Source organism: Lissotriton vulgaris, chromosome 12 (assembly GCF_964263255.1).
Source record: "Lissotriton vulgaris chromosome 12, aLisVul1.2, whole genome shotgun sequence".
In the NCBI taxonomy this organism is placed as follows: domain Eukaryota; kingdom Metazoa; phylum Chordata; class Amphibia; order Caudata; family Salamandridae; genus Lissotriton; species Lissotriton vulgaris.
The window spans coordinates 289,098,017-289,110,530 of record NC_141700.1 but is presented as its reverse complement, the minus strand read 5'-3'; the positions used below and the strand labels follow the sequence as shown (position 1 = coordinate 289,110,530).

General features: G+C 44.1%; 1 protein-coding gene across 2 annotated transcripts in view; it reads left to right on the top strand.

Moving 5' to 3' along the window:
• The window catches only part of LOC147673984 (uncharacterized), a 987,450-nt gene that overhangs the window by 683,071 nt on the left and 291,865 nt on the right, over positions 1-12,514 (top strand). For both annotated transcript variants that reach the window (XM_086945069.1, XM_086945070.1), the window contains one exon: positions 3,088-3,201. In XM_086945069.1, the coding sequence (XP_086801195.1) occupies positions 3,088-3,201 (114 nt within the window). The remainder of the gene's footprint in view (positions 1-3,087; positions 3,202-12,514) is intronic.

The window sequence follows — 12,514 nt, the reverse complement described above, 5'->3', positions numbered from 1 at the left end:
GTTCTTTTACCTTTTAAATGTATATGGTGGGCGTCTGCATAGCCTATGTCCTTCTGCTGCAACTGCCCTTTCCAACGCTGTATTGGGTGTTGTGATTGGTGCTGTGGTTCCTGAGATTACCCGCCTCAAAGGTTTGGGCTCTCTCTTTATTATATTAGTATAGATATAGATATCAACGTCCTAGAATTCGACAAAGATTGGATCACCGGTATCATAGTTGAAGTCCAAACCCAGATAGACAATTGCTTCTGCTTAATATTTACGTCTCACCTTATTCCACCATGAAAAATGCCAAATTTGATCGCCTGATTGAAATCACGTCCAACTTGATAAGTGAACATGGTGCTGTTCCCTACTTAATTTCTGGAGACTTTAATGCAAATATATTTTTAAGCACCTCAGAGGAAGATAACAATATACTTCCAGCTGTACCATCGCATCTAGCTCTTCAATCCAAACCCTCAGGCAATAGGTTGAGCAAATTGGGAGAATACGTAGTCTTACAACTTAACAGTATGGGTTACATTGTATTGAACAGGCGTTTTCCTACAGACTCGCCACCAGCTTTGACACGATCAAACGGTCAAATCCACTCATTTCTAGATTTTACGCTAAGCAATAATGAAATGCTTCCCCTGATAGAGATTTTCTACATTGCACCACCAGGTGTCAGCGATCATCGCCATCAAATAATAAGTATATCCTTCAACGTCCCTATCACTCAGCAGTTGTCCACACTGCAACTATCACCTGTACAGAGAATCTTAAAATGACTGATCATTGAATCCCCTCAACAATGGATAAATGTAAAGTTCTCCTAGGTAAATGGCGCACAGTAGAGGTTGCTCCAACCAAAGTATGGGATTCTCTTGTTCAACAAATATTCAGCCAATTCCCGTCCTCCGCACATAATTCACCAATACTTAATCAAATACGCTTTACAACCAAGACAATAAAACTAAAGACCCAACGCAACTCTGCTTTAGGCCACGCTAGGAAATGCCCGGGAGATGTTCATGCATTTTACTACTATAAGCAAGCTCAAAAAGCATTTAGGATATCCATCAATAGTGACAAACAAAGAGCAGTTGATCAGTTCTGGTTTAAACTAGTACATGGCAACAAAAATTCTAACCCAAAGGTTTTTTGGTCACTTGTGTATAGGAGGTCACTGGGTGTAAGCGGGCAATGCAGTGCAATCATAAGTGAAGTTGAATGGGCCCTTTTTTAACAGAGCATTTTAAAGAACATAACAAAGGAGGGGATCAATTGAACATCTATTCACCACGGGATTCCATGCCAGTAACACTCGAAACAACGAGTAACGGTACACTAATCATGCAAAATAAACCTGTCACCTCCATTTTAGCCACCAACACTATGGAAAGCGTGAACCAGCAAGACGATCTCCTTCCAAAGTTCCGGATAGCCCAGGAAGGCCTGAGACAAAATATCGCTCGTACCATCAGCAATGCCCAGTCAAATGGGGCTCTAGGTCCTAAGGGGCTTCTGCAGGCCCTGTTTAAAGCTGGCCCTAAGCTTTGGTCTGAACATCTGGCCCCTCTATTTTTGCATTGTCAGCTCACTCACAACATACCAGAGTTGTGGAAAGGAGCTATAATTCACCCTATCTTTAAAAGAGGTAGGAGAACTGATCCCAAAAACTACAGGATGATAGTTCTTTTAGATGTAGATTCTAAATATTATGCTAGCTTATTGCTGGAAGAGCTGTCGCCCTGGGCATTAAAAACTCGGCGTTTGCCATTTAACTAGACTGGTTTTGTGGCTAAATCAGGCACCACTAGTAACTTACTTGCCTTATCTGTACTTATGGAGAAAGCTGCATCTTCAAAAATGCAATTACACTGCTGCTTTGTCGATTTTAAAGCGGCCTTCGAACAGATGCCCTGGGGCCTGTATAATACAAACTGCAAAAATGGGGAATACCCCGTGACCTGTTAAAGTCCATAATCCAACTTCACTCATATACTTGGATCCGCATAAAGCTGGGTGAGGGGTTACCAGTTTCAAGAAAAATACATCCCTCCACTAATCTTTTTATTTCAGATTTATCTCACCTATTGGATAATGTCAATTTCCACTCCCCCAATTTGGTCGATCCCAAATTAGTAATCTGATTAACGCAGATGACCTCGTTCTATTCAGCTACATGACGGTTGGTTTACAGAGACTAATTGACCAGCTGCTTTCTTATACAACAAATAATGCCCTGGAATTATATCTTTCAAAAACGAAGGCCATCACCTTTGGGAAACGGAAGCAGCAGAACGGTGGGTGGTTTTTTAAAGGTACAAATATCGAAACAGTGACATCGTATAAATAATTGAGCATCTATATGGACTCCTAAAACAGAAGGAAGTGGTTAAAGCGAAAGCACTGTCTTTTGAAGCAGCATTAACGGAACTCTCAAGACAGCTACTCAGCCCTAGTCTATCTCCCTTTTTGACAGTTATGAAGGCTAAGGTCACAAACTATTTAACCTATGGTCAAGAGATAATGTTGGGGAGCAATTTTACAATGTTGAATAAAGTAACAACTAGAATTCTCAAACGAGCCTGGCATTTGCCAAAATCTGCATCACCAGCCCAGATCAGGCTTGAGTTTGGTCTCTTGAATCATCAGGGTGTCGGAGCTGGGGCATTCATTAAGTTGTGTCACAGATTGCACAACTCGAGTGAGGGAAGCCTGGAGGCCATGCACGTGGGGGTTACCTATGGTATTCCCCTACATATGCATGTACAAGGTGGCAGGCACCGCACGGTGCCTGTCACGTTGTACTTACATATGCAAAACATGTATTTTTACATTGTGGCGGGTGCTGTCCTCGGCCGCAATGTAAACATACAGGATGCGCGCGCCATTGTGGCGGGCGCATCCTAATTCGTTTTGCGGGACCGCCGCACCTATGGTTGACTCATATTCTTGAAGTGCCCTGGACAGAGTATATGATTCCCACACGTTTCCTGTAGACACCCAATATCATTCCATCTTAGTTTGTGCTGAAATAAATTGTCTGTTGTAAAAACAATGCATCTGATTAATTAAGATGACCTTTGCATTTTGCAGCCTACGAAGAGACCAGTGCTGACCTTTCTTTGTGTATAAAGCAAGAGGAAGAATTTTGCCCCTTGAAAATTGAAGGCTCTAAGAAGGTAGAATTGCTTCATGGTCCACTTGCAGGTGAGAGTTACACTCTTGGTGTCTGTATGGCATGTTAATGTTATACTGGTGAGATGCTAAATCTTCTTGACAAGTCTTACTATGAAATAATCTAGGAATAAGACTGTAATCAGACTGTAGTCTTGGAAAAGTGACTCTTGGATGTAGATTGTGCAAGTAGAATTGTGTGTGTGTGTGTTATACTAAGCTTGAAATGGAGGTAGTTTAATGACACAGCATCATGCATATTGCCTATTTTGATAATTCTTCAGCATAGGATCTCTGTCCCATACAAACGCCACCTTCTTTATCACCACCACTTCACCAACATTGCCTTCGTCATCACCACAACCTTCACATTCCTGACTTCATTTTTTTTCGGGGTAAATCTGTTTATTGATTTTTTAGATGAGGAAGCAAATGAGGACATTTACAAATACAGAATAACACCATGGATGGCCCCAGGAGTAGGGGGTGATTCGAATCTGCAGAACATTGCATTACAGATGCAGTAGACCTAAGGAACAATAGTGTATTATGATGAGATAAGGGTGCTGACAACAGTGTAAATACCCTTCAAGATCACATGTGAACGCATACATTGCGAGATTAATCTATAACAGATTCTACTCAGATGGAATGGGGTACAACAAAATGAGGACAATAAAGAATAATATTGGACTAATTCTTAGTGGTATGCCGCCGCAATTCTCACCTGTACTATACCCCCCACGTAAGCAACGTTAGCGAATAAGTGTTACATGTGATATATGAGTAACCGTTGACTGATTGTGAAAGAGACCATTAGTGGTTGTACACCCTGGCTCTGTAGGGATGAGTTAGAACCCCCAATTTATGTTGCCTCAATGGCCAGTTCCCCTTCTAGGGATGAACCTCCTGCATCCATGCCACTGCCTCTGCAGGTCCGTTTGTTAATATTGCGTCCCAACTGGCAGCCAGTGGGAGTTTGTGGAGACCTAGCAAATCTTCCTTGTGTACGGCAATACACTCTAATTTAGCCCATGTCACTAAAGAGCGATGCCACACCAGTGCGTGATGGGACTCAGGGGATTTCCATCTCCTAGTGATCAGTCGCTAAGCCCAGATCCAAAAAGGGGGATGTAACCTTGTGTCTTTTGCTTCTTATGAAGAGATGCAAGTTATAGGTTTCCCAATGTAAGGGAATGTCATGTTTGGTGCAGCGGGCAAGGACGCCGGCCATTGTGAACCAGTATCCACTAAGGGCAGGACTTTGCCACAGCATATGTAAAAGGTCTGCATCAATCAACTGAGGCGAAACTACCTATTGATTTTAGCCGGGGTAAGGTACACTCTGTGTATGACATAAATTTGCATCTTAAATTGATGGTTGTACCCCTGCACTCTTATTATTTAACATCTCATTTTTACTCACTCCCTCTGGTCCTTACGTGGACTAGAGGCGAAGTGCGTTTCTTTTGGTCCACAGCAAGACTATGCCAGTGGCTTAGACATAGTCTCTTACTGACGTTACAATTTGGATTTTCAAGGACTTATTACAGCTCCTCTTAGTGATGGGCAGACCCATCAGCCACACCTGCTACTATATTTGACGGTTTAATATATCGAAAGGACACCTATATACAGACCAATATGGCAGGATTGCATCTTACCTGTGCTTCGATGTCTGCTATGCGGAGAAGAATGCGTGTTGGACGTCTGTCTTACACTACCATCAGCAGTACCAATGGATATCGATACTTTGCTTTGTCCAGTAACGACTCATGCAACGTGTTGTCCCCAGGGGCTACCTATTCTGATGACGGCATTCGTTGAGACTTCACCATTAAGAGTAGGTGGCGGTGAAGTACGAGAGGAAAGCAGCACCAAACAGGTACAACCTTCTGTGAGCATTGCTGATCCAAACATCGATGATAGCAAGCACGCTCACAACTGCACAGTTACAGCATTTTCAAACTTGGTCGAACTTTCACCTGATGTTGTAGACCAATTTTTTGCAAGCCTGTCCGATATGTTCTCCCCTGAACGAGAATAATTATAAAAAAAAGAAAAAACGACAAGCACACAACGTTTCCTGAACTCTGAATTTGGCCTTCAGTTCTGTTAAACAAAGCAACTGAAAACATTTGGAACTATTTCTTCCCCTGAAAGCAAAATAATTTTTATTTCACATCAAAAATATTTACCATTTTTCCGGCACATGGTACTCTGCTTGAACTAGAACTATTCTTAGAGAACAGAGCTTCTATTTTTAGAGACAATATTTTACCTCAGCCTCTAGCACATGTACAGTATCATATAAATATGTGGTGAAATGGTCTCGACCCTCTTTTCTGTATACAGAGCCATTTCATGTGTAATTTAGCAATTCATTCAGCTGATATATATATGCATTTAACTGAATGATAACCCTGCTTGAAAAAACGTACAGTACCAATACTCATTTTCGTTTATAAACCATGCACCTTTTCAAGAGCAATTTATGTATTTTGGGGTGGGTTGGAAAACACACATGCATCATATGTTTAATATTGCTTATTTTTTAGTAATGATGGACATTAATACGTGGAGTGGGTGTTGTATTTCTATCTAGGACCTTAATTCGATATTCCCGATTCATGCCCTTATGTGATTATAACAAATAATATCCTTATAAAGGCATAGGAATCATATCCATATTTAGTAATAGCCCATGCAGTCCAAAACACGGCAAGGCTACTCCCATAGACTCCTAGAAAGCACAACGCGTTCTTTAAACAAACCAAGCCTCCAGCAGCACGGGAATTCCCCCTTCTTTTGTTTTGATTTGCACAAGAACTCCTGGAGTCCAGAAAGAACTGTTAGTTCTTAGTGACGTCTTATGTCCAAACTTACGTCAAACCTGGCACCTTTCAGGTATAAATATACCAACGTTGCCTTAAGCAAACACACAGTGGTGGGGAGCAGAGTGACGTTCTACTTGCCCGGGAGCCCAGCTGTTGCTAGAGCCAAAGGAAAACGCCCCTCCCTTCGACGCACTGAGAGACGCTGTCTTTTTCTCCAGCCGAGGAAATCCAGCTCCGGTGTTCCCAAGTCACCCTCGCGGGTTGCAGGGAGATCGAGTCCTGAGAAGCGAGATACAAGACCTCCTTCATTCTATAACCACAGTACGGAGCTGATTAAAACCTTAGAGAGAATTCTTGATTCCGATTCTTGGCAAAAAACCTAACTTAACTTAAAACTGCAACTTACTTACTCCTTCCCACGTTTTAGGCTTAGGTCAGGTACACCGGGGTAGGCGTATCTTAGAAGCACCAGTTGAGTTCCTTAGTCAATGTTTTTATGTATGTATATATTTTATCCATTTTAAAGTATCATATGGCTAAGAAACCATATCAATGCTTTTACAGTATTATTTCATAATACTACTTTTACTGTACGCACTTTACTTTATAATAAGTATTGCAATTGTGGCAATTCATTTCTCTTGCATGAGAAAGAAGACTGCTCAATAAAATAACACCTTTTATTGAAAACGTCCGTCTCTCTATTTCTCTGCACTCTGGTGAAATTAAGCATGCACGATTGACTGAGTGAAATAGCTGTCTATTGTTTTCACACGACTCTAGAGATACACTCTTTATCCTGAGGGAGCAAAGTTGTCATGTTTATGCAGTTGTCAGAAACGAATCCCTTCTTGTCTAAATCAGGACGGTTAACCCTTTCCTGAACATTCGAGAAAGTTTCTAGTGACCTCTGAGCTAGCTGGCAAAAACCTAATTAAGTCTAACATAGTCAGTAGAGACCTAGATGACATCAGTCCTACGTCTACACTGCTGTTTATGTTATTACAATGCGCAGAGCCTATTGGGAATATATGAACTACACTACAACTTAGTCAGGATCACCGTGCAAACCCAGCCAAGTAATGGTCTATAAGCAGCTTAGCTAGGTGATGGGTAATCCTCTTATCAATCAATCAATTAATCAATCAATCATGGCATTTGTAAAGCGCACTACATACTCGCGAGGGTCTCAAGGCACGGGGGAGGGGGAAAGCTGCTACTGTTCGAAGAGCTGGGTCTTGAGAAGTCTTCTGAAGGTCAGAAGGTCTTTGGTCTGCCGCAGGCTGATGGGGAGGGTGTTACATGTCTTGGCGGCGGGGTGGGAGAATGATCTGCCGTTGGCGGTCACTCTTCGGATGCGGGGGACGGTGGCAAGGGTGAGGTCTGCGGAGCGGAGCTTCTTATCATTACCTATTGCATCATTGAGAATAGAACTGTTCAGAAGCAAGATGGTGCCTGTGTTAGAGACTGCAGCGGTCTCTTTGCCGCTGCTCAGCGTCCTTTGAGAAATAAAAGCAGCTAGGATTGGAAAATATGTCTGCTCCCCAGATAATATGCTGATTACTTATTTGGAGTCCAGGACCGGATTTCTTGACTCTGTGGTCCAGGCGGTCTCGGCTGTCTGCACGGCTCACGGAGATGCAGTACCCGCTGGCAGCCTGTGTGGGGGTCTCTCTCTCTACTGTTTCCGGATTGATGGCTGAGTGTGCTGGTTGGCCCAGGAGGCTTGCAGCCCGATTTCGCAGCAAATCCGGAATGCCACCCAAGCCGGCTCATTCTTCCCGTGATTGAAGAGCGTAGGTGGTGCAGATGGGACTGGGGGCTGCCACCACTGCTAGTGGATTAAAACAGGCATCAATCACAGGAACTAAGGCTGCTAAGGGGAGGGAGGCGCTAGAGGCTGTCCTTGGCAAAAATACTGCAAGTGGAGAGGAGGTAACGGGGTCAAAAGCGGCGGATACACCTTCACAGCAGGCTATCACTCATTTCTTCCCCCCTACGGATGCTGAGGCCGGAGTGTTGCAGTCGATCCCAAGGATAGTGGCAGAAGGGAAAGGGGGGTAGGCCAAAAGCCCTATACCCCTCCAAATAAGGGGGGTGGGTTTTGTGGCCCTATAGTCTATTACATTTAGAGGAGGGGACCCCGAGGTAGAGCTCTTGAGCCATTTTGAACCTGTTTCCACACTCCTGGAACACCTGATCCATCTGGCCGGAACAGAATGATACTCTAGTAGAGAAAGGAGGGCAGGTCATTGAACATAGAAAGGATGAGCTGGTGGAATGGGACCGCACACACCCTTCACAGCCAGACAAATGAAAACAAAGGACTTAATAAAGGGGATTATGGGGTGCAGGTCCCAAGAAGATTCTATGGAGTTAGGCGACAAATTATTTTCACTGACTGATGGCTCCAATACGAGTCCGGCTTAATCTGAGTGGGAAAGTGCCTTACTGCAGCCAATATGATGGGTTTGACATGGTGGTTCGGAGGAGGTAAAACAACAGGCGGAGTAAGAAGGGGGCCCCACTGGGGCAGACCAAGGATGCCACAAAGAAACATCAGAATTTTGTCCTAAAATGGGACTACTCGGCCACGCAAAAACCACATGTAGAGCGCGACAAGGTGACCAAAGGGGGTCATGGCAGGTACTACTCTGAGGAACCAACCTTTAAATTTTTTTTTTATTTATTAACTTTTTTGTGATAACTTCACAGCCTTGCATTACAGGCACAAGAGTGTTTTTAAAGAGACATTAAACACAGGATTGTTGGTTCAGTCTATACAGTGGTGCAAAGAAAAACCATAGCGTGACCACCCGCACCCGGATCCCCCGCCCAACACTTGCAAGCATACATGTCCGGAGAGCTGTACCCTTCCACAACATTCCTGGTTTTCCAGTGCCATCCAGACCTCCAATTGCATACACTTCCTCTCAGTTCTCCGGGGGGGGGGGGGGCTGTGTATCTTTGGCTACAGTTCTAAGGTAAGTTGTAAAGGGTTCCCATATGTCCACTGGCCTAGAGAGCTCTGGCATAATCTCCCAGTATGAGTTGTGCTGTTCCTTACAGTACGCAGCGTCCCTCACCATGCAGCGTGCACTGGTGCTGGGTGCCGGCCCCAATGCATTGCCACTCTGTGCTTTGCTGGTAGTAGTAATATTGCCACCAGACGGCGGCACGTAGCAGGCAGCAGCAGGCAGCACCACAACATATCCTAACAGGCAAGTCACAGGGTGTAGCTCTAGGGGAGTCCCGGTGGTGCCCCCAATTGTTTCCCCACTGTCGTCCTGAATTGCTCCACTCTGGGACACCGCCATGCTAGATGGAGAAAGATGCCTTGTCCTCGGCACAGCGGGCGCAACACGAGGAGTTGCGCAGTCCAATTCTGCGCAATTGTATTGGCGTGCGGTATCGCTTATTGAGATAATCAACCTCAACCTATAGTTTGGGGACAGCCTGTCTGTCTGTGAACAGCAATTTGCCCATTTTCTTCTGGGAGTTCCGCACCCAGCTCCCGCTCCCAGACCACCCACACATGAGATGCACCCTGCTGCGGGGCTCGTGTGATGATCGAATAGAGTCTGGTTACCAGCTTCTTCTGGAAGGGAGTAGCTTAGGGCCATATGTATGAAGCTCAAATGGGTTCGCAAACTCCAAAATTCGCAGAATTTCAGCGTTTGCGAACTCATTTTCGCTAAATGGTATGTATGAAAAAATTTGGGTGCAAAATAAGGAATCGCAAAATTTGTCCTTTGGTCACCCCTGCACCCTTGAAATTATTCTCAATCTGCGATTCTCAAATTGAGATTAACTTCCCATTCATTCCTATGGGCCTCCTGGCATAAACTTGGAATAACATAAACGGTAGTTTAGACGTAGGACTGAGGTCATCTAGGTCTCTACTGAATATGTTAGACTTAATTAGGTATGCCAGCCAGCTCAGAGATTACTAGAAACTTTCTCGAGTGAACAGAAAGGAGTTAACTTTCCTGAATATACAAGAAGGGATTCGTTTCTGACAACCGCATAAACATGACAACTTTGCTCCCCCTAGAATAGGGAGTATATCTCCAGAGTCGAGTGAAAACAATAGACAGCTATTTCACTCAGTCAATCGTGCATGCTTAGTTTCACCAGGAGTGCAGAGAAATAGAGAGACGGGCGTTGTCAATAAAAGTGGTTATTTATTGAGCAGTCTTCTTTCCCATGCAAGAGAAATTAATTGCCACAATTGCAATACTTATCATGAAGTAAAGTGCGTACTTTAAAAGGAGTATTATGAAATAATACTGTAAAAGCATTTATATGGTTTCTGAGCTATAAGATACTTAAAATGGATAAAATATATACATACTTAAAATCATTGACTAAACGTGCTCAACTGGTGCTTCTAAGATACGCCTACCCCGGTGTACCTAACCTAAGCCTAGTACATGGGAAGGAGTAAGTGAGCTGCAGTTTAAGTTAAGTTATTTTTGCCAAGAATCTGAATCAAGAATTCTCTAAGGATCTAATCAGCTCCGTACCTTGGTTATTGAATGTAGGAGGTCTTGTATCTCTTTCTCAGGACTCGATCTCCCAGCAACCCGCGAGGGTGACTGGAAACACGGGAGCTGGATTTCTCTGCAGGAGAAAAGACAGCATCTCTCTCAGTCCGTCAATGGGAGGGTCGGCTTCCTTCGGCACTCGCATTAGCTGGGCTTCTGGTAAGTAGATAGCCGATCAGCTCCAAACCACTGTGTGTTTGCTTAAGGCAGATGCTGGTATATTTATACCTGGAAGGTGCCGAGTTTGACGTAAGGTTGGACATAAGACGTCACTAAGAACTGGCAGTTCTTTCAGGACTCTCAGGAGTTCTAGGACAAATCAAAACAAAAGCAGGGGGAATTCCCGGGCTGCTGGAGGCTTGGTTTGTTTAAGAACGCGTTGTACTTTCTAGGAGCCTATGGGAGTAGCCTTGCCGTATTTGGACTGCATTGGCTATGACTAAATATGGATATGAATCTTATGCCTTTATAAGGATATGATTTGTTATAACCGCATAAGGGCATGAATCGGGAATATTTAAATCGGGTCCTAGATACATTCACAACACTGCATGCAGCCACCCGGTCCCGCAAGGGGGGAAACAATGGCTTATCAGATTTCTGGGCTGACCAGGCGTGCAGTGTCAGCAGGTTAGCACAACGCCTGATTATGTCCCACTCCCACCACATGCATTTCACCAGGTCGATTTTACCCTGTGGTGCCCTGTATTTGCCAATCTCAGCTGTCTTTAAACCTATGGTTTTTTCAGTGAATTTCAATGGTTTTTTAATAGCAAATATCAAAACCTGTAAAATGTCAAGTACGTGGTAGGTAAAAACATTTTCTTATTTATGCACGCTGATGTGCTTTTAACGCTGCCCCCCCCTCCTCATTTCTTTTAGGAGTATTCTCTCTTTGCAGCTAGTGAAGAGTAGGTAACACAGGCCTTTGCCTCCGTTGTAATCCGTCGTGCCTGCTTCCCTCTCCATTTGATTGATTGTTATCCAAGCATTTATTGTTTTGGAATTGGTTCTCTTTGGTTCATTCTCTATTTACAAACAAGCACAGAGTCGCAATGCTCTGTTTAGTCTTTGCAGATAGTGAAAAATCGTTAAAAAAACAAAAGGAATCAAGCAAAATCAGTAGGCCACTAATGAGATCTCTTTTTGACCTCGCTAAAATAGAAACATTATGAACAACCCCTCATGACAAATACGAAACTAGTGAGAGGAACTGAGCTCGACACCATGATGGCTGCAAGACAGCTCGGCTCCGCCGTCCACCCCACCCAAAATAACGACAAACACTATGCAAATATTATAAATATATACAACACACCAGCAAAGTAACAGGGTAAAACGTTTTATTAAATAACTATTTACATGGCAGCCTGCTGCAACATCCATCACTGTTCCTGTCGAGGTAGCATAGCTGGCGGCCTAGGGGTGGAGGACCGTTGTGCAAATTGCCCAGGGACGACACCATGCGCCTAGGCTCGTCCCCAGTACATCCAGAGGTGATGTCCGACAAGTTGTGTGGGAGGATGCCTTGCTGATGCCGCCACCCCCACCACCACCTTCTTATTGCCTGATACGGCTAGCTCAATCGATCGAGCATGAGACTCATGCACTCTGATCTCCTTGGCCTCAGTCAAGCATCAATAGTAAGTTTTTCATAGGTGAGTGTAGGTTCATGGTTTTCCATCCACAGACTAAAAGCCTGGAGTGGGAGTGAAAGAACAATAACTAGGTAAGAAGGAAGGCAGAGGTTGTGGTAAGGACTCTGGATATAGTATGTTACTTGATCCCTGAGATGCTTCGATGTCGCTGCCTTGCACAAATGGCATAAGTCCTGGATGTTGAGTGCCATAGTTGAGGGTTCCGAGCAGCGCTTGTAACACTGTCTGAAGCTTATTTGCACCTGCTGCTGCTTCACTATTCTCAAAGTAAGTGGGGGCTGTTTGTGGACCTGACTGCATTGGA